This window comes from Cnephaeus nilssonii (genome assembly GCF_951640355.1).
Source record: "Cnephaeus nilssonii genome assembly, chromosome: 19".
Lineage (NCBI taxonomy): Eukaryota > Metazoa > Chordata > Mammalia > Chiroptera > Vespertilionidae > Cnephaeus > Cnephaeus nilssonii.
Window position 1 is genome coordinate 7,027,261 of NC_137090.1, and position 22,014 is coordinate 7,049,274.

The window sequence follows — 22,014 nt, forward strand, 5'->3', positions numbered from 1 at the left end:
TATTTGGGTGTTAATTTGTTAAAATCATTTAGTTACATGGTCTGGATATGAGACTGGTCAGATTACTAACATTTATGATAAATATTGTACTCTCTGTGAAAATAGCATTTCTTTTTATAGGAATAAAGGAACAAATTGTGTCTTTTTTTTTTTTTTTTGGTTGCAAAGTTTCCTGCTATGGCTCCTCTCAAGAACGTGCACACATTCATACACGTGCAATTTTGCATTTAATTTTGTGAAGTTTACAGCCTCTTTGAAACCACCCGTGGGTCCCATGACAGCTTGATCTGACCATATCCAGAGCTGTCCGTTCAGCACCAACGAGACCCCTCACACTGATGGGAAAAACAGAAGCCCACCCAGACTGAAGAAGACCAGGTTTCAGTTGCTGTTAAGCAGTGAGAGCCATATACCTACAAAGTTGGGAAATGCGATTCGTCAGTATATTTAAATTTCATTAGGTCTTATTTCCCTGCTCATAGGTCCATGAAAGTCCTGAGTATAGATTTTACTACATAGAGCTTATTGTTGGCAATGCTGCTGGCATACCAATACAAACCCATTTTTCTAAAGAACGCGCCACGCAATCAGAAAATGATTGAAATCGGGACCTTTCCAAAGATAACTTTACAACGTGAAATGGATGCGGTTATCTGATAAAAAGCAAGCAAGCAAACAAACAAAAACCATTGGCATACTATTCCATTTCCTACGAGCTTGATGATTTCTTGCCTCAACAGACCTAATTCTTGAGAGGAAAAAAAATAAACTTTTTTAATGTGCTGAATTGTTGTCAAAGGTTAGGACCGTCGCTGCCTGACACAAAACCGAGCGTTGACCTTCCTCATAAACTGGGGAGAACTGAGACCCTGCTTCTGTGCTGTTCGTTGTTTGCAAGTCGGACTCGTTTCTAAACCACCTTGAAGCCATAGCATAAAATATCGTTTTATGAAATGTTGCTATGATCCAAAGGCTAATGCAGAACTTCCCTGTGTTCGCCCCTGTGCGGAAAATGGGAATTCATGTTACAGGCCCATGTGTATGATACATCTCAAAATATTTCCATCTGCTCTGAAGTTTCCATTAGGCAATGCCAAAAAGTCTCTTACAGATGAGCAGCAGGGGAAACGGAGAGTTTCCATGGAGTGTTTCCCAGCCTCTCCCTGCCTGCCACCTGACACACACCTAGTCAACGTGTGGTATCCTTTAGCTCCGAATGAGCTCTCTGTTCACGTGCAAAAGATATTAACTTCGCATTTTCCATAACTTCCTCTGACCACAAGAGACGTTCATTCACTGCGTGTCAGACTGCATATGACATGCGCGCGTTCTTCCAGGTTCATCCAGACAGGCTTGTGTAAGGGGGAGGCTGAGCTCTGCCCGCACCCTCCCCTGTCTGGCATCTTCCAATCTGATGTTAGAAAACGTTACCATTTCATGGCCATCATTCTGACAGTTTAAAGGAGCTGAAGGGGTAGATGTTTCGTCATGGAGCATGACTGCATGTCTGAATGGTGGTAGGACTTGTCTTTAACATGGTTCTTAAATGAATGCCTCCTTTCTCTCCTTTGAGTCCCAGAATGAGCCTAGTGCACCTGCTCTACAGCCGCTGGTTCTGACGAGGGGGCCTGGTCTGTAACAGTCCATCTGCATGGCCTGCACAGGGTTGCCTACTGACAAACCCTAAGCTCCAAAGGGTACAGCCACCTTTCAAGGTCATGGCCCCCATCTTAGACATTTCTTAGGGACTTCCTGAAAGTGAAGAACAAACGATCCAAGGTCTATCCACCTGAGCACCTTGACCTACACTCTGCATGGGGTCACCCATCCCCTCCAGCTGAGAAATACAAATGTTTTCATTGTTGATGCTGCAAGCCCAAGACCATGGGTCTGGTTCTTAGCCCCTTATTCTCCTACTATTTCTTAGCTGGAACCACCAATCCCTTTTACCTCAAGCCCGCCAATTGTAAGAGCAGGATAAGCGCGTGGGCAGATTCTGTTGTGCCTGGTCCCTCTGCATCCCTTCACGCTGGGAAATGGGGTTGGAGCCCACCTCCCAGACCTGGTGATCCTGCCATCAAGACTGCCGAGTCACCGTCTCCCTGACCCTCAGCCCATCATCTCCTTCACTGCAATCCCTCTATGCGACCAAACACACAGGGACAAGTTCAGTTCACCTGGGCTGACTCCCCTTCTCCTCTGTCTCTCTTAGATCAACCTGTTACAGTCCTAATTAACTAGTTATTAATGTTGATAATAGAAAGAGAGCAAAGAGGAGGCCAGCCATGATAAGCATGGTCATCTGGGCAACTTCACCAAGAAGCTACCTACAGTTTCATGCCCTGGAACCACCCATCCATTCCCTACAGATCCCTGGGGGAAGGGATCGAACAAAGGGGGAAAGTGGGCACATGCGTAGGATAGGTGCTTGCCTGTCAGTCTAGCCTGGGGAACGATGGATTGGCTAAGGAACGGACCCCATCAGAAGTGTGCGAAATCTCGGAGAAGTTAAAAGCCCAGACAAAAAAAACGTTTCCCTCCCCTTCTTCCTCTCTTGCTCCAGGACCTGCACTCACCCATGTGCCCACCTGTTCTCTCTCCACAGCCCCCAGAGGTAGTTAGCAACAATGCTCAAGGTTGGACAACTGAAACTGAAACATTGGATGAGACGGACGGACCGCTGCTTCTCAAACTATGATGTGCTCTGAATCGCCTGGGGATGGTGTTGCACTGCGGGTTCTTGTCTGCGTTGCTAACAAGCTCCGGGCTGATGGTAAGGGTGCTATGGCTCTGAAGGGCAAGGGCGCAGAAGGCGAACTCCAGGGTGGTGCCAAGCATCTCCAAACTGGAACGGCTGCCTCACATAGAAAAACGGCTCCCAGGGCTAATGCCCATTGCGGGGGAGTGATGATTAGTTTTGTTTGCAGAGTTCAAGTTCTAGCTTCATTAAGGCTTACCTGGTCTGAAATGGGCCAAGTGCCTGCCAGACCATCTGGAAATGCTGGTCTTGCCTCCGATTGGCATCACGTAATCATCACACCAATTGCAAGCACTAAAAGTGACCTTTTGCTTCTCAGAGGCAGATTCTGTTTCCCTGTTCCTATGCTCTGCGCTTTTCCTTCATGTGCTTGCTCCTGACAATGTCTTCCTCTGTGGCTATTCCTGAAAGACATCTCTTATTTACACAAGAAATATATGTTTACGATCATCGGGACACCATTGTGTGGGCAGGTCCCAGCACTGCAAATTCCTAATTTGGGTTTATTGCCAGACAAGCCTGATCTCTTAGGGTAAGGCTGGCCTGGAGAGTGGCGGGCACCACAACAATGAAAGGAGAGAGCTGGGGTCAACTGTCGAAACCTTTGTTGATGTTCAGGCCTGGGGAAAATGTTTGAGGATGGTCAGCTCTTTAAAACTTCTCCAAGACAGTGAGACTTATGCATAAAAATGCAGGCATAAGGCTACTTATCAGAGCAATCAAAAGCAAATAATCAAAATTTCCACTGATGGGAGCAGCTCAATATACATAAATGCACACATTGGAATATTAGGCAGCCATTAAAAATGATGCCACCTACATTAATTGATGTAAGAAGCCCATGATATAATTTGGAAAGCAAGGCAGGTAACAACAATATAACCCCATTAAGGTTGTGGTGTGTGTGTGTGGGGGGGGGGGTGTAAAAAGTATAGAATATGTTTTAAAGAACACATAAAAAACTAACTCAGAATTGTGGATAATGTCTATTTTCCTGAATGTATTCTGTGTTTTCTCAAAATGTAGTATTTAAATAATAATAATAATAATAATAATAATAATAATAACAATAATAAGCTATTTCCACTTAAGGAGAAAAGGCCTACGAGGCAAGCACTTATGAGCCGTGGCCATGTGAGGTTGTGGAGAAGTAATAACAGGAATTCTTTGAGTCATTAGAGCCAATGCTCAATTCTCTCCTGTGTCATTTTAATTCCAGCTCCGGCTTAAGACTTTTGGCAGAGATGGACAAGGCACCCTCTACATCATTTTGACCAAAGCGCTTTCCTTGACAACACTGTGCATGAGAAATAAGTGGAAACTAATTTCATCATTCATGTTAATACATTTTGTCTACTGTCTCTTGTCCACTGATTTAGGGAAGAAGGAACAAGATCCATTTTTTAAATGACAAGTGTTTTTAACCACACAGCACTGACCAGGCATGGTAGCTAGTCTTCAAAGATGCTCCCTCCCCACCGTGAAACACATGCCCCAGCATTCACAGTGGAAATTACACTGTGTCATTTCCTTGCAACTTCTGCCTGAGACGTTTGGGTCACTAATTCTGGGAAAATCCAACAGCCATGGAGGAATTCCGACTACTCTGAGCCGGTCAGGCTGTGAGGAGCCCAAGCTGACCACAGAGAGAGGCCACATGAAGAGAGAAATGCCTTATTAGTCCCCAGATTCACGCCAGTCCAGCCACCGCAGCCCAGACCCCAGACATGGGAGTGAAGAAGCTCTTGGTGAGTTTTGTTCCGATGAGCTGACCACATGGCATGACCGACGACAAGCACAGATCCCCCAGCCGAGCCCAGTCAACTCCCAGCACTGGGAGAAACAGGCATAAACTTGATGTTTTAAGTTATTAGGATTGGGGGGTTGCTATGCTATGGGAAATGACCAGAACACCAAGAAACAACCACAGAAAACTTTTATTAGTCCAATGGTCTCTCTTTAGTTTCCTACAATAATCTTGAGTAAGTGGGGAATCATTTGGAGGTTGTACAAAGAAAGAAGGCATTATACCCATCAAAAGAAAACATTATAAATATTTGATGTGTTAAATACGAAAGTAAGGAATGGCTTTGGATTCCCTTCCTGTGGAAAATAAGAAATGGCTGTGGAGAAGTGGATAAAATAACCTTCACATATGTTGTCTGAGAATCTTGTTTACATACTTCACCCCCTTATAGAAACAAAACAAATTGCCTCATGGCAAGAGAGGCCTCACACTTAAGAAAAATGAAGGGTTGCAGCATCTTAATACAGTGCAGGAGAGGACGTCAAAAATCAATATAACAGAGACCATTGTCATTGGAAAGTCACTTGAGTGATGTGCAGAAGCAGGGGGTGCTCTCCATTTTTTATTCCAACCCCTGAAATGACATCTATCTGGAGTGAAATACTAGGGGCTTTTATAGGGTTCAATTTCTGATTCAGCAACATCAACCGGTTTAAGCAATAAGCAAGAGAGAGTTGAATGTGTGCCTCTGGGTATAACTGGTGATCCACTGAAACCATCAGCAATAAGTCTAGCAATTCTCCTGATCAATGTCCACACAAGTCAAATAGGTCTAGTCGCTCCATTTATAGGAGAAATCAAAGAACTTGGAAGACCCAACCATATTTTCTTGTACTAAGAGTTTCTTTCTTTCCCAGAACATCTGCTTCACTCCACTGCCTGATTATATAAAGCAAATTTCCTAATATTGCACATATTATGCATAGGATCAAGAAAAACAGTGAATGACTAGGTGGTCTAAAAAAAAAACAAAAACAAAAAAAAACACAACAACACTGAATGACCAGTTGTCCTAATAGTTCAGTCTCAGGAACACATGAAGGCCAAAAGGTCTTGGTCTTAATCTTTTTGTTAAGTCATCTGACCTGTCCCCAGCACAAGCCATCTAATTTTGATAAAGAAATAGTGGCCTTTATTTCTAAACTGGGAATACTGACCATAAGAATATTACTCTACAGTTCACTGCAGATGAAATGGCTTTCTCATGTGTCTTCAAGACTGCAGTACCATTGTTTTGTTCCATTATGTTTTTGAAGTGCAATAATAGAGATGGGAAAGAAAAAGAACAGTTCAAGCCAAGCTTTGACCTGTAGGACTTTTATACCTAAGAGCAGTATTTCTAGAACAAAAGATTCCCATGAACAATTCAATCAATGTACAGACTCATTGCACTTTTTTTAAGATGTCTTTTATTGGTTGTACATTTTCCCATGAGATCAACACACCATTTCTGTCAAGGACACCTTTCTCCTGAACACCTATGTTATTTATCCTGCTGTGAGGGGCATAGCCAGCATTTTTACAGAGAGAGGTGGTTGGGTGTCTTTTGCCATTGTCACTGTCTTCTCAATCTTCAAATTGTTGTTTGAGTTAGTTCATAGGTTGACACAACACTGAACACGACACACGCGGCATGAAGCTGTACAGACACACGTACACACAACCGGAGGCCAGTTACAGTATCTGGAGCTTGTCACTCCCTCCTCGGCATGAAATGGAAGAATATCCTGAGATGGGAAATCAAAGTGTAAGCTCCTTGTGAACAGAGGAGTTCAGGTTTGACTTAACCTCTCAGTTTCATTTTCTGTCTGAGGCGGTAAGAGTAAGTCAAGAGTGGTCACCACAGGAACCGAGTAACGACCACTTAGTTCCACACCCCAGCCATTTCCTTGGTCAAACATACAGATTCAAAGAACTATTTTGTGGCACATGGGAACCCTTCTCTTCCTTTACTATGCTCTTAGATCAGGAAAGAGGAGGGAGATTATAAAGTTATGATTTTTACGAGATACTCTGATTGGAAATTTTACTCTAGAATGACCTATAAAAGGCAAATGATCCCCACCTTTGGCAATGATTACCATTCCTTATTTACTTACTGTTAATTCCTTGCCTATGAACAGATGACTTTTTCATGAATAAGGACCCAGGACAGGTGGCCCCTCGAAATGTTAAAAACAAACATGATTTATTTAAAGCCACATTATCCCTCAATTCAATACATTTCAGGTAACCCCATAAAAACTTAACCTACATCACTACAAATACTTGCATCTACCCTTAGTCTCGCGCATCAGCAATTTTGTTGGTTTGGGGATTTTAAGATAACATCAACAATGATAATAAGCAGTAGTTCAAAAGGAGAAAAAAATGACAAAAATGCACACAACCTGGAAAATGGGAAAGCTAGGCTAAAAGGAAAATGCATGGGAGCCACCAGAGCCAATAAAGCAAAGACAACAAAGGCATGCTCGCCCACAAAAAAAAAAAAAAAATTAAATATAACCCTGCAGTTATCAAGTTATAGTCATAATTTTCCTTTTCCCATACAATGACTAGGAACATTTTCACCTTAAGAAAGTCCCCCCACACATTACCTCATGGGAAACAGAGTTAAGTATATACCCCTGATTCCTTCTTTGCTTTTACAGCTCATGAGCAAACGTTCCTGTGGGGTTACAACAGAAATTTAAAGTTCACCCCAAAGATGTGGACACATCCCACCCACATCCTTCAGAGATCTTTATTTGATGAACTTCGAATGAATTCCATCCTCGACAGTTCAGCCCGCCTCATTCATAAAAGAAAGACATCACAATCCATGAACAAGAGATGGTTTCCACCAGGGACAGCTAGCAGCATGCTATACGTGGCAGGAAAGACGTGGGATGCCAGTTGATGACGGAATCCACAACATGGTAGCCATTCTTCTATTTCAAACTCTCCTGAGACACAGTGTCGGAGCCGGGTTTCAAAGGACATGGGTGCACAGCCCTCCAGTCTCCTTCCAGAATATTTCAGGTACCAGGGAAAGATAGCAGAGCCTCCTAACTAGCATATGGAATTACTTCATTCTAGCATCAGGGGATTTAAACACCAGGCATGTTTTCCCTTGCCCAACAGCTGTCTTTACAATGAACATGACGTCAAAACAGATTTGGAGTGCAACAGAAGAAAACAATCAGTCATGTATACAAATACGAGGAAGGTCCATCATAAAATCCACACAAGTAAGGAAAAAAGTGGGGTTTTTTCCCTTACAAAGATCAGATTAATGAGTGTAAGCAACATTCTCAGAGATAAAAATTGAAACACGAAGCTAGGGAAACCCACCTATTTTCCTAAAATTCTTGTAAAGTTCAATTTCATATAGAAATTAGATCTAGCATCTCATCGAGATTTTCACAAAATATATAGAAAAATGTCCCTGTATTTAAATTAAAAGTTTGAACTACATCCCTAATACCCCTTTCAGCTTTTAAATGACCCAATGGGATGATTGGGGAATATGTTCCAATTTGGAAGTTAATTACATAAAGAAAACATTTCTCTTCTAAAAATATCTGTTATTTTTGTAAAACATCATTTCCTCATTTCAGTTCATATAGAAAATCGCTATATGAGTTTCAAAAAATAAATTGAAGACAAACACAGGAGTAATGTGACAGGTAAATTGTCTGAAATTTTTAAATCAAACCTCCTTGGGTGGCTTTTACAGAGATTGGCTGAGAACTCTACAAATTTTTGCCAAATGTCTTTTTTTTACTCCTCACCTGAGGATATTTTTCCATGGATTTTACAAAGAGTGGAAGAGAGAGGGAAAGACAGAGAGAAACATTGATGTGAGAGAAACACATCGGTTGGTTGCCTCCTGCACATGCCCTGACCAAGGCCCAGGCCCAGGCCATAGTGGAGCCTGCAACCGAGGTACGTGCCCTTGACTGGAATCGAACCTGGGACCCTTTGGTCCACAGGCCAATGCTCTATCTAGTGAGCCAATCTGGCTAGGGAGCCAAATGTCTTTTTGACATATACAGTGTTCTGAGATGGCTACTGTCAACTCTAGCTATTAAATTTGGTTTAGTGGCAAGCGTACCAGGATCAGAACTCACCATAGACTCTTTGTGTGTGTGTAGAAGGCACCCTATACGATTCCATTGACGTCTAAGCATTCCCTCATGTTCCGTTCATGATAGATAAACACCACCATGGTTTTCAGCATCCAAAGGCTGTACTGGATTTCCATTACCTGTAACCTTGGTAAAACCCAGCAACAGTAATCCGTTAGCTTGAGTCTCAGATCATCCGCTTCTGTGTGCCAAGATTGTCCAAAGAGCTTTTATATTTTCCTACACATCAATGAACAAAAATTACAACTCCTGCTCTGCAAACACAGACCTTTAGAAATTTCACCGTCCATGGAGAGCCCAGCAGTCATGCACCCCTGTCCCTGAAATCAGGTTCTTTTCAAGCACTTTAGGAAAAGAACCAATTTAAGGATCGATATGCATGGCCATCACATATTGATCTTTGCATTTTCTTTCAAATGATGCAGGCTTAAAACTTAAAATAAATGACCCTCTCTTCTTGCCCTTCCTCCTGCCTCCAAACTCTCTTAGCAAAACCCAAGCACTCACGGGCATTGTTAGCTACAACATTTCCCAGATTCTTGGGCTCTTTAGGGTCAAGTTGTCACTTCATCCAAAGTTCCCAAGCCTTGAATAGCCACAGAGACTTACAGTTAAAGGGAAAAATATTGGGATACGAATGAATAATCTGAATGGAGGTTGATGGGGAGCTCAGATGGACAAAGGTGACCTTCATCACACTCTCTTCCCCTTCCCTTCACGATAAGACACCCTTCCCCTCAGGGGGACACACAGCCTGGAAACCAGTTCTGTGCTCTTGAGTCTAAACTCCCCGAGTATTGAACATGCACTAGGACACAGAAGTTTGAGATCAAAAGAAAATAAAAGGAAACATTGACTTTTCCACATAATTCACAGCTTTGAAAATTCAAACTAGCTTTGAGTGTTGCTTTAAATTTGGCCTTCTACCTCTTCTAGTGAAGACTGATAGTGTGTTTCTATGCACATCCACAGCTCTCTGCACTGTGGGAAAAGCATGCTCATCAGATCACCTTTGGTGTCCACCATTCTTCCTAAAGCCACCAGAACTAAAGAGTGAAGGGCCCAGTTTTGTTTTTCTTCAGCCAGAAAGTAGCTGATGGATGGGTTGTATACTCTCCAAGTGGCCTCACCCCTCTAATCGGTTACCTTTTCTCTGAGTGCCATATTTTAAAATGGTGACTCAGTAGAATCAACACCACCAGGGAAATGAGAATATTTTCTGATATCCAAATCAATGCCACTCTCTGAATCTTCTTGAAGTTCATTATTTTTAGAGGAAATAATAAAGGTTTGGCTTCCTGATGGGTTCTTCTTGAAGGAGAAAATCTCTATAGTAATACTGAAACTAAGGTAAGAGATATAGACCTGCCTTCCAACTTCTTTTATCAGCTTGCTCGTTCATGGGTTTCCTAGCTTAGCACTGTTCTCTGCATTTATCTTTTCTTCCAGCCCCAAACCATGATTTCACTTCACAGTTCAGCTTCAAACCCCAAAGTCCAATGACAATCCCAAAGGCAGTGGCCTCACTTGTTTGTTGAAATAGCTTGCAGACTCCAATACAAACACTTGTAGTGCCCAAAATGATGTTAACCACTCATTTCTGGCCACAATAGAATATGACTTAAGAGGAAAATTACCCAACCCAGCTGCTCTTCCTTCAAAGGCCCAAGGCAAGTTTTATTATAAGGTCTAATATTTTGAATGCGGATTTGGCTAAAAGTTCCCTTAGATATTTTTTACAACTTTCAAGATTTGGGGACAGCAGAATCCATGTGGGCAGTCCATTCAGAAGTGCTGGTTCTGAGTTTTGATATATGAACATAGTCAGTTCCTTTCCTCATGTGTTAAGTCAGCCCAGGTCATATGTGATGGGCAGAGGAATAACAAGTACATGCAATCCAGGAAAACAGAGGAGACCATGATGGCCTGGCAGAGGCCACAGACACGAGGGGCTCCTCAGGAAGTTCTGTTTCCTACAGCAGGACACAAGGAAGTGCCTGAACTTTCCCCTGCTTTCCCTGAACTCAGTCTCCAAGTCGTAAGAGCCTCATTCCTTGAAAAAAAGCCCTGAATCCCAGAAATGCAAAAGTATAACCTGGGGAAAACCCAGGCATGCCAGGATTAACTGCCTCCTGTCCATATCTATCCACACTGACAACTATAATAAAGGAATACAATGCAAATCTCCCCAAATCTAACTGCCACTGCCCAAGAATAAAGAGTTTCGATGTCCTAGTTCAAGTGACAAGACAAGGAACATCGATCTGACAGCCCCAAGGAAGTAGCCTGGATGTCTTTAAAATACATTAACATATGCTTGTGTTACAAGGAGATATTGGTTTCTTTTCAAAAACACATCCCTACCTCAAAGTCCCTGACCTTGCTTTGTGTCTCTACGTAGGCCCTTGTTCACTGCAGATAGAAAAGAGGCTTTTAGAGAAATTTTGCTTGTAAAAGGAGTTTGGGTGGGGAACTCAAAAAACGAAACCCCAATTTAAATCTTGATTCCAAATGACTCCATCAGAAAACCTGCAAAGGTCAATGATATTTGCAGAGCTGTACACAGTGACTCTCTAAACCCCAGAAAACCGACCCATCCTCTCTGTAGACACCAGGAGCAGGAGGCAAGTGATATACCTGGTGGCAAGGTGCTTTCCCAGAGAAGAATTTCATTTTGAAGGCTCTGGAGTTCAGTTTTGTTTCCCCAGGTAAAGGGAAAACATTCTTTTAGGCAAACTGCTGGATTTAGGTACATCTGCCTTCTGAAGGCGTTTCCAGGTGTCATCCTACGTGTGATGTATGTTTGCCTGATGATGTGGCAGGGAAAAACAAATGTTTCTGAAGAATAAAGAGCTGAAAGCTCTAAGTAAGAAGGGTTGTACTGGTCTGGAAGAAAACAGAGACAGTGTGGATGACTGGCAGACGAAGTTATCTGTACGGCATTCTGTACAGACAGGAAGGTGCCCGGATAGAACTGTACACACAGGAGGCGGAGCCAATTAGACAGCTGTCCCATAGGGAAGACAGAGCTTTCACTGGAGGCTGTAGGGCTCAGAAATTCAGCCAGGCCTGGCAACCCAACATAATCACATCGGGAAAAGGCCCTTTTGCTTAGACCCCTTCAAATAGAAAGTTGCTGATTATTTAAAAGAGGATTGAGGCAAAACAGCCCCATCATGTCAAGTCCAGCGATGGTACCCGAGGGGTAGGCCGAGGCCCCCTGTCACAGTGAGAGCTTGGAGCTCCAAGTCCACGGACAAGTATTTTGACCGCAAACCATTCTTTCTCACTTCCTTAAAAGAGGCCCAAATAGATGAGGTGGATGACTTGGCAGATTTAAAGCATTTTATCTGCCTTCTGCTTCTGATGTAAGTATGGCCTCTCAAAGTCTCAAATCCTAATACCTCTCAGGAAAAAGAAAAGCCAAAGGCTTAGCGTCCAGCTTCATGATTCTCTTTGCACATAAATCACACCCGAAGCAAAAAAGCAAAGCTAAGAGACAAGAGTGCAGTTAATGTCTACGAGAAGTGTGCCTTTTATTTCCAAGTTGAAGTAGGTTATGTTGGTTATTGCAAAAAAAAAGAAAAAGAAAAAAGAAAAAAGAAAATAAAAGAAAAGAAAAAGAAGAAAAAAACCCCAGTAGGACTCGATTCAGTCTGAAGAAAATTGTTCCCTTGGCTTCCACAGCAAGGAATACTTACCCCAGGAAATCAAGAGGCAATTTTCATAGGACTGAACAGTCCATCTTTCTGAATTCATCTTCCTACATCTACATCTGTCTTCCTAATCTGCCTCAACAGCAACTGAGCTAAAGCCTCACTAAATGGAAGAACTCTATACACAGAGTTAATCAATTAGAGTTTTGCATTTGATGGCCTAGGACAGGTGTTAGCACACCATGACCTAGGGGCCAAACACAGCCCATCGTCTGACTCGCTAAACAAAGTTTTATTGGAACACAGCCCTGAGGTCATTCATGGACATATTATTGTGGATGCTCTCACACCTACCAGTTGCAACAGAGACTGTATGAAATACAAAGCTGAAAATATTTACTGTCTGCCCTTTTCAGAAAATGTTTGCTAATTCCTGGTCTAGAATATCAAGTCCAGGTTCTGCAGAGCAGAGGTTATTGACCTTATGGGGTCTTTACAATGTACCCCTCTCCATCCCTTCAAAATAAATGTTCACGAAACTACGTGTTCCTTGTACAATGTGCATTTTCCTGGGGATAAGGTACTAGCAATTAACAGATTCCCAGAGGAATCCAGAGTACCCCAATTTAAAAGTGCCTCTAGCTACCAGCACATTTAACAGTTCTAACACACACACACACACACACACACACACACACACACACACACACACACTCCTAGATGAGAAGAATGTGGATCTTTCAGAATAAAGTATCTTTTTTTTTTTCTATCAGGTTTCCTCTTTCTAGATTAACTCTGACATTTTTCCATCTGAGTCTGTAAATGTTCAGGGGTCCAAATGAAAACTGTGCATTCTACTTGCTAATTCAATAAAAATGGAAGACTCCTTAAAGCCAGCAAATCTCCCTTTAATTACATAGCTAGACACTAAGAGGGCAAAATCCCCAGCACAACAGAGGTTTAATTCATGTTACTAGATCTGACCACCAGCTCCAATGAATTTTATGAATATATGAACTCTACCTTTGAGGTCAGAGGGAGCTATATCACCTGCAAAGCATTGGGGTAGGAGAGAGAAACAGGCATCCACTGCACTGTCATGCAAGAGAGAACGTGTTTTGTTAGACACGTCTGGAAGAAGCAGAGTCGTTTCTGAGCAGAGCCAAAGAAGCCCCTTGGTCACCAAAAGCATTTTTGGTGTTCAACTATGAAAAGATCAGCCCCTCCTTGCCCCCTTTGTGATTATATTCCAAAGATACGAAGTCCACTGCATTTGGAGAAGCCAGGGCCCCCCTCGGTCTCAGTGCCAGCTCCTCTAATGCTGGGTAATAACGATTGCATTTTCTATACTATGACCTATGGCGTGGCAGGAGCGATGAACAGCAGAGGGGAGGACCTCAATTAAAAAGCTAATCAACCAGATGCATTCAAAAACAATAAGAAGGATGGCGAAACACAAAGAATGAAGTGATGCAGAAGATCGAGTGGCCAAGAATTCCATTTTGAGGACCACCACCTTGGACAGTGCAAACATCAGGATAACGTATATTGATGATCCCTAAACTGTGTGCTGAGACATACTGAGGCAGGACAGCGAACTCATGAGGGCACCATCTGATAGTATAAATGTATGAAAGAAACACAGCAACATCTGCAGGATATGGCACAAACCACCACTATTACGTTGTTTGGACCTAGTTACCTAATAAGTGGAATTATTAAGTATTTATTTTGGCCTAGGGCACCATGAAAAAATTTACTGAGACAACCAATGGCACCATGAAGAGAAAGTTTGGGAATCCCTGGCATACACTTTTTGTGTACGTGTTTGAGGCTTGGAGGACAGACAAGCACAGTCAAATACGCACAATTTTGAGCTATAGCCATATGCCCATTTTCCATTTCAGAAAGATAGAAGCTGCTATTTAATCAACTCTTTCTGACTCTATCAGTGGGACCCAACGGTCTTTAGAACAATGGACTGTTCCTCCGTATCAGGGCTGTCAATCATGGCCAAGAGATGAGGGCCATGTCTGAAATCAGAGACAATTCAACTGATACTTTACCATCAAACATATGCATTAGGTGAGTTCTTTCTCCTTCAAAGTCGTCAATCTGGGAGACTCTACACTTATTCCAGGAAGGTTGAAATTACTTAAAAACAAATGCACACTTTTGGGGGGAAATATACATTTGGAAATTATCTTCAGAGCCCATGCATGGTCATTTAAAAAAACTCAGTCATAGTAAAACTTCAGCTCTGAGGGCAGATTTGAATTCTAGAAATTGCCAAACACAGCTGGGAGCTAAGTCTGATAATGAAAGGCAGATAAAGCAAACAAGAAAATACCTCATAAGGATTTTTGTCAAACAAACTACTAAGGAGCAATTATAATATGATTCTGCATGTTACACGGATGGGAGAGGAAATTAATTCTGAAGACCTTTCTGAAAGAGAAATGGCAAATGTATTTAGCAACAGTATTTATATAAATATACAGTCTTTCATAGTGGCTACTCCGAAGGGCAATACCCATTGATGCATACACACAGAAGGCACTGTCTTAAAGTCATGCCCATCACTTTTTTGGCAAACATGGAAATCAACAGTATATATATATATATATATATATATATATATATACATATATATGGATATTTTTATAAATATAAAGCCAATTTATAATATGGACAATTATATGATACCCAGAAAAAAAGAGCATGATTCTTTTGTAGAGATACACTGACTTTCTACTACACTGATATAGACAGAGCTAATATTCAAATGGTGCATGCCTCTCTCTCTCTCTCTCTCTCTCTCTCTCTATATATATATATATATATATATATATATATATATATATAGTGTTTCAGACACACAGACAGTGTAACACTTTTGAATAATTATTAATTCCAATGGGTTAAATCTGAAAAGAAAGAAACATCAATTGAGCTATAAGTTGTTAAAGTGTGTATGCAATGTTGGGACAATATACATATACCTGTACATGTACATATATATACATACATATGCATGTATGTATTACCAGAGACTCCCAACTTATACCAGTTTAAATACAGTTTATGCATCTCTATATTTTAAAATCAGTTGTTTGTAACTTAGAACACAGTTCTAAAAAAAGAAGCACATTCTACAATTTGGACTTGTAAGGCTAGGAAGCCAATCTACTTTGGTACATAAGATACTTCATCACCATGCAGTACATCACTTCCTGGGGAAAGACTTCCCAATTTCCCATCAGTCTTCCAGGAGCACGCCTTCTCTGACGGTAGCAGAGGTGTCCCCACTGATGAGGACAGGGAAAGAAGTGGGGGCTCCCATTCCTCTCCACAGTCCCTCTTCACGCTTTGCAAATGTTCAAGAGAAATGTGAACTCTCTCTTTAGGAGGTACTAGACCAGTGTTCTCAACCCTGGCGCACACCAGAATCACCTGAGTGGCTTGTAAAAAACACTGACTCCCAGGCCCCACCCTGGACAGATGAAAATCAAATCCCTGGGACCCTGACAATGACGGTGTTCCCAAGCTCCCAGCAATTCCAATGTGCACTGGGGTTGAGGACCATCGACTACCTCCTGTACCCCAGTATAATAACTAACTCCTTCTGTACCCCAGTACGATAACTAACTCCTTCTGTACCCCAGTATGGTAACTAACTCCTTCTCTACCCCACTGTGCAAGTCCAGGCCCGGGGCTCACCGGCTAGAGAGGTGTACACATGAGAAACTCTCTTGGTTAAGAATATTTCCAAGTAGAAACTACACTGAACAACAGGTAGAAGTGACCTGACCCAGACCAGAGAGATGTTTTTGCTTTACATATTTCACAAAGCTGTAACGGAAGGACCTCAGATTTCTATCTACTACTGTCTTTTTGCATACGATGGATGAGTAAAAACAACAACAAAAAAAACAGTTGTGATTGTTTTTTTCTCTCTGACTCAGAGAGGAACTTGCAGATGGGGGACAGTGGGTCTGGAAGGGAACAGCCATGATCACTAGGATCACACCCCTTTTCCGGTAGAAAAAGATGCAGACAGGGGTAGCTTCAGAGCAGATGAAACTGATGCTGACTCAAACAGGTATCTCTTGGAATTTGAAGCAAAGACGTGTGCGATTGAAATGCCACACCCACTCTGGGCAACTGCTATGAGCCGGAGAAAATGCAAACAGAGAAAAGTATATGATTTCACTTTGAAATCTAAAAAGGGAAAAAAGGAAGGAATTGAGGGAGCAGCCTTCTCTCCATATTTGTGAACTTGAGGCAAAGAAAGAAACAAGAGTGTGTCCTCCTCTTCCTTTTTTCATCAAAATCTTCTGCCTCGTATTGCAAGAGCAGCCTTGTCTTAACACAAAGTCCCAAAGCAATGTCTCCTGGTTGCATTTTCCCTGTGGATCACTTCACTCCTTGATCTTCGAGGAACCTAAGCCCCAAATCAGAGGACGCATTGGTGTGTGTGGCTGCGAGGAAGAGTTCTTGTCTGCTGCTTACTCAGCTAGCTAGGAATGCACGGCGGAGCTAGCCTCGTCCTGTGGAGCAAGCGCCTGCATGCTACTGAAGAAAGATGTGCCCCAAGTCAAGTCGTGGAAATCTGCCAGTCCATTCCTAGGAATTAATCCACCCCGCCCCATTATCTCTGCATCTGATCAAAGGACACCTAACTGCCTTTCATTTTCTTCTACTGCAGCCCTTCCATGGATAGTAAGGCTTCTTCACTGAATAAAACAACAACAACAACAACAACAACAAAGTGAATCCGTGAGCTACAAGGCAATCCTTGAGGTCTGTCCATCGTAGGAGGAGCAACAGCAGAAGGAACCAATTCTCTGTGTGGTTTGAAGTGTTATTTGCCCTCGTGACTGATGAATGTCTTCCTTACTGAGTACAGATGTTCACAGAAGCCACTTGGCTGAATGTGGGACTTATCAAATACACACACACACACACATACACACACACACACAGAAAGAGAGGTGGTAGAAAAATCACATCACGAATCACATTCCATTAAGACTACACCACAAATGTCAAAAGAACCCAGTTGGTGACTCTGAGCTGTGAGAAAAATGACTTTATGTTTTCCAAAGTCGGGAAAAGAGTCTGACCAGGATACCTTGCCACTGCACCTGGAATATGTGGTTAGGACCCAGGACTGAGCAGAAATCTGAGAACATGCGGCAGCCACAACAGCTGAAAACACAGATATTTCACGAGAGGAGCTGCTTGTTGATACTTTTATAATACTCTTAAAGATGCATATTAAATAATTTCCTCTGGACCACAGACACAGTTGAACTTAAAACATAAAAGCCCTATAAATATTGACGACCCAGCCTTGTCTTCTGTGTCTTCCTCCTTGCATAAAATGGAATCTTTCCAACCAAGCGCTTAAACATAAATATTAAAATAATAAGTGGGACAGACTACAGGTCTACTTACAATTTCATCACTACTGTAGCACCTTTTTGACCAGGGCCAATGCACTCATTTTGTAAAGAACAAGAAAAGTCTGCGAAGCTTAAGGACTCATATGACACATCATTAAATATTTAATCACCTTTTTAAGTCCTAAGCTTTTACCATATTTCATCCATCTAGACAGTTCAATCTATACTATAGATTCCAAGGCCCCTTTTGGAGGGGGGAAAATTGGGAGAAAAAAGCCTTCTGGGAGGCAGGGTTAAATTATCTCAAGGATGAGTTTCTGTTGGCGCTTTAGTGACCTTGCTTCACCCCGTAAACCCACCAGTCCACAGGAGGGTCAACCGATTGAGTCCATCGTTTTAGTCTCCAAGAATCAATTTTACAAAAGATGCCACGTCTGTTGCTTTGGATTCATGTAGAGTGAAAAACGGATGTTGCTGGGAAAGAAAAAAGAAAAAAATACATGGTATTAAAATTTGTCACTGACAAGGTATGAGATGAGCTAATTAACAGATCTGTTTGGTAAACAAATTAATACCCCTATCAGGGCTAAACTGGACTCTTCCTACCTCATCCCAAATCAAGTTCACATCTAGTGATGCAAACATTTTTAAAGATATTTCCTCTTAGTTGCCACCCTCCCATTTTGATATGTTCCCACTACAGAGGACCTAGTGCTTAAACACATACTAGTAGATGTAATTAGGCTACATAAGATCCTATTTATGGTAAAATACAAGGATCAGCAAAGACAGTCCAAACTCTAATTTATACATAATCCAGCCCTACAAAGAACTGTTATACTGCTACAGCAGTAAAATAATTAGAAGTTTCACAGGTTTATGCACAGTCACTTCTCAGGAAATGGGTGGTAGAATAAAAAACCAATTTTGCAGGACAGAAAACGGGCAAGGCACTGCTTGCCCTTGACCCTGGAGAGCTGGTTTGGACTGGAAGGGTTAACAAAGCCACTTTCTAAGCCACATCGACAGCCACGAGTTAGACTTATGTCTGTCTCTCTTGAGGAAGAGTTGATCCTTCTGGAAAATAATGTGGACTGCCAAACTCTAGCTATGGGTGCGGAAAACGCAACTCGGAGATCCAAGATGGAAAAGCCAAAGAAATGGTCTCTATTCACGCAGGTCACATGAAATCAACTTTACAAGAACATCAAGTCCAGCACTTTGCTCGCGGAATAGACATGGTCTGACACGAGAGGCCATGCATTTCAAAACAAGTTTGGAGGAAACAAAGCCATTTTCTCTGCACCAGAACCGTCTTCCCTAAATAACTACATGTTGTTACAGCAACTGCCTGACTGTACACTGGAAGCTTCCACCTCTAATGAGAAGGAGATACATCAGCTCATGATCCACAGTTCTCTACAGCCAACCAACCAAATCAAGAGGGACAGTCCCTTCAGGTAAGACCTGAGCCGTGTCCTGCTCCCCACTGCCCCCGCCACCCAACAGGGCCACCTTCCTGATTGTCTGCTGGTATTCTTTCCAGCAACTGGTGGAGCGGCTAAATCTGAGCACTTTTGCATGCAGACGAGTATATATGTGACTCACTCTGTTCCCCTGACTTGGGATTTTAGTTTACAACCTTCATGTTGCCCAGCTGTAGCGTTTCTAATTATATTGGTTGTAAACCGGACAGGAGGGGGCTGGATGAGTCAGCCCTGCGGGGAACTGAATGCCCACCCATGGAAGTTTTAGGAAACAATGCAAATGGGAGAGGAACAAAAAAAATATAAAGCCCCGAAGAAGGTAGGTGGTCACTGCTCAGTATCAGGACACCGAAAATGGGAAAGGCGTTTTGCTTTGGCCCATCTGAAGACAGAGGTTGGGTGTTGGCTCGAAGCCTCAAACCCACGAGATTAACTGAAGCTCTTGATGTCGGATCCTTGGTCCTGAGCTCTCTGGATAAGTAAATACAGCGTTGCTTCTGATTACTAACCACTCACACAGCACACTTACCACGTGCTTCCCCACCATGCTTATTAGCTTCCCCACATCCCCTTGACATTTGGCGATCTTTTAATGTACTTCAAAGTCTTTTACTATCAAAACAGGACATGTGAAACCTCAGATTATCTCAGTGACTGCTTCCCAGGCCAGCCAGCCCGTCTTGCCTCTGGTTCTGTTGGTGGCTTTTAGTTCAGTGGATGGAGCCCAAGTCTGTGAATGAATTCAATAACCTGACCTGACATCTCTTTATAAAAAAAAATTCCCAGACATCTCCCAGTTTATTCTCAGGCTGGGGAAATGCAATGACAGCCAGAGGGCAGAGCGAAGGGAAGCAGGCAGGCTTGGCAGGATGGAAAGTGTGACTCGCCTGTGTGTGTGGGTTTGGAGGCTGTAAAAGGTTAGGGGGGAACCCGGGCCCTTCTATAAGCAGTGCACTAAGAATAGCAAGGAAAGTGACCAGGGGATGAGCAAATTAGGCCCCAGGAAATCATTGCCAGGCTGGGTTTCTCAAAAAAGGAGCCAGGTACAGGAAGGAAAGAATTCACCAGTGGCTGCACCTGGAGAAAACATGGAGTTCCAGGAACGTAATGCCAGGAGCATTGGGGCAATACAACCACCAATGGTCTCCATAGCCTACGAACAACACCTCACCCCTCAGGATGATGGTTTTATGGGGTCAATCATCCTTAACACTGCCATTCAATCTAGAACATCCCAGTGTATTTGGAGAGCATAATCACCTCCCTGGGCAATCACTTATGTTGCCTGGTTATCATTTCTGGTGGTTATCATCTGGGACAGGGGTCAACCACCGGTGGTCAAGGGGCCAAATCTAGCCCACTGCCCCTATTCCAAATAAAGTTTTACTGGTACACGGCCACACCCATTTGTTTACATACTGAATATGGCTACTCTCACACTCAAACAACAGAAGTGAGCAGTCCCACAAAGCCAGAAACACTCACTATCTAACCCTTTACAGAAAAAGCTGGCTGGTCCCTGCTCTAGAAGAACAAAACCTACTGAGTCATGTCCCCCAATGGGAGTCTGAGAGAACAAGCAAATGAGATGATAGGAAAGCAAATACACCCACTCAATCCAAGTTAGAAAGAAAAACATTTGAGATTTCTATAAGAGGTACATGTCTGGGTTGGGGCCTTAATTATAGTGTCCTTCACCTGAAAAAAGGATTTCTGTCTTCTTTTCTATCTCTTCACCAACTCCTACAACCTAAACAATGGCCTCTCGCAAGTGCTTTCCCAACGCTGAAGTCAAAGAGCTTGGACTCAGATTTTCCACTTAAAAACCTCAATTCCACAGAAAAGCAGAGAGCAGTTATGGCCTTAAAAGGCAAGTCCAGTTCCAGTCCACAGAGACTAACGCCATACAAGCAAAGGGCTGCCCACACAACCTGACAACATTAATATGCAGACCACAGAAGACCACAGTGTTAGAATCCACAGGGAAGGTAGAATTCAACACCGGCGGCCGATGTATGTAAAGTTAGAAATCAGCACTTTTTCTTTAGTGTTTTCCACTGAAACCTCTGATAAGAGGTCTCTTAGAAGGAGGGGGGAAAAATAGTTTTGCATTTTAAATAATCAGAAACATATAGGAACTGTTCTTCTTTTACATGAAAATACTGACAAACAAGGCAAGCTTCCAATAGGAGTCCAGGCTCCATAGGACCCCACAGGGACCACTCATGTCTGCTGCACTGGCTGTGAAATTCATTTCTATTGCTCTGGGGGTTGCATAAGCAAACCAAAAAGGGGAACCCAGGGCAGAAACGGCCACCGGCTGGCTACTAAAAACCTGATTGGGGGGATAGTCAACCTGAAGATGCAGTATGCTAGGATTTTCTCAAGCATTACTCATCTTTTCCCTCTTGGCGGGGGTCTTGGTTGAATAAAGCTGGTAGAATGCTGAGTCGCAGGGGCTGCCTTTTCTACAAGGACCATGGAGGCCCAAGGAGCTTCCTGTCTCTTCTCCAACCCTTTTCTGCCACCCAATTGGAGGGCGGTTCAGACTTAAAGCTTAATCAACAGAACTGAAAACCCATGGGATTGGCTGTGGCTATCTATCACCTATCATCGAATTGGCTTTCTAGAACGCTTCCTTCACTGACATCTCCAAATTGTACCTTTTTTCTTTTGTCCAGTTTTATTGGGATATAATGGACAAACAACATGGTGTAAGTTTAAGGTGTACAACGTGATGACTTGATACATCTATATATGCAAAATAA

General features: G+C 42.6%; 1 protein-coding gene across 3 annotated transcripts in view; it reads right to left on the reverse strand.

Moving 5' to 3' along the window:
* Window positions 1-17,592: 17,592 nt before the first annotated feature.
* Window positions 17,593-22,014, reverse strand: part of MAP2K6 (mitogen-activated protein kinase kinase 6) — a 114,764-nt gene continuing 110,342 nt past the window's right edge. For all 3 annotated transcript variants that reach the window (XM_079797002.1, XM_079797000.1, XM_079797001.1), the window contains exon 12: window positions 17,593-18,233. In XM_079797002.1, coding sequence (XP_079653128.1) covers window positions 18,156-18,233 — 78 coding nt within the window. In that variant the 3' untranslated portion in view covers window positions 17,593-18,155. The remainder of the gene's footprint in view (window positions 18,234-22,014) is intronic.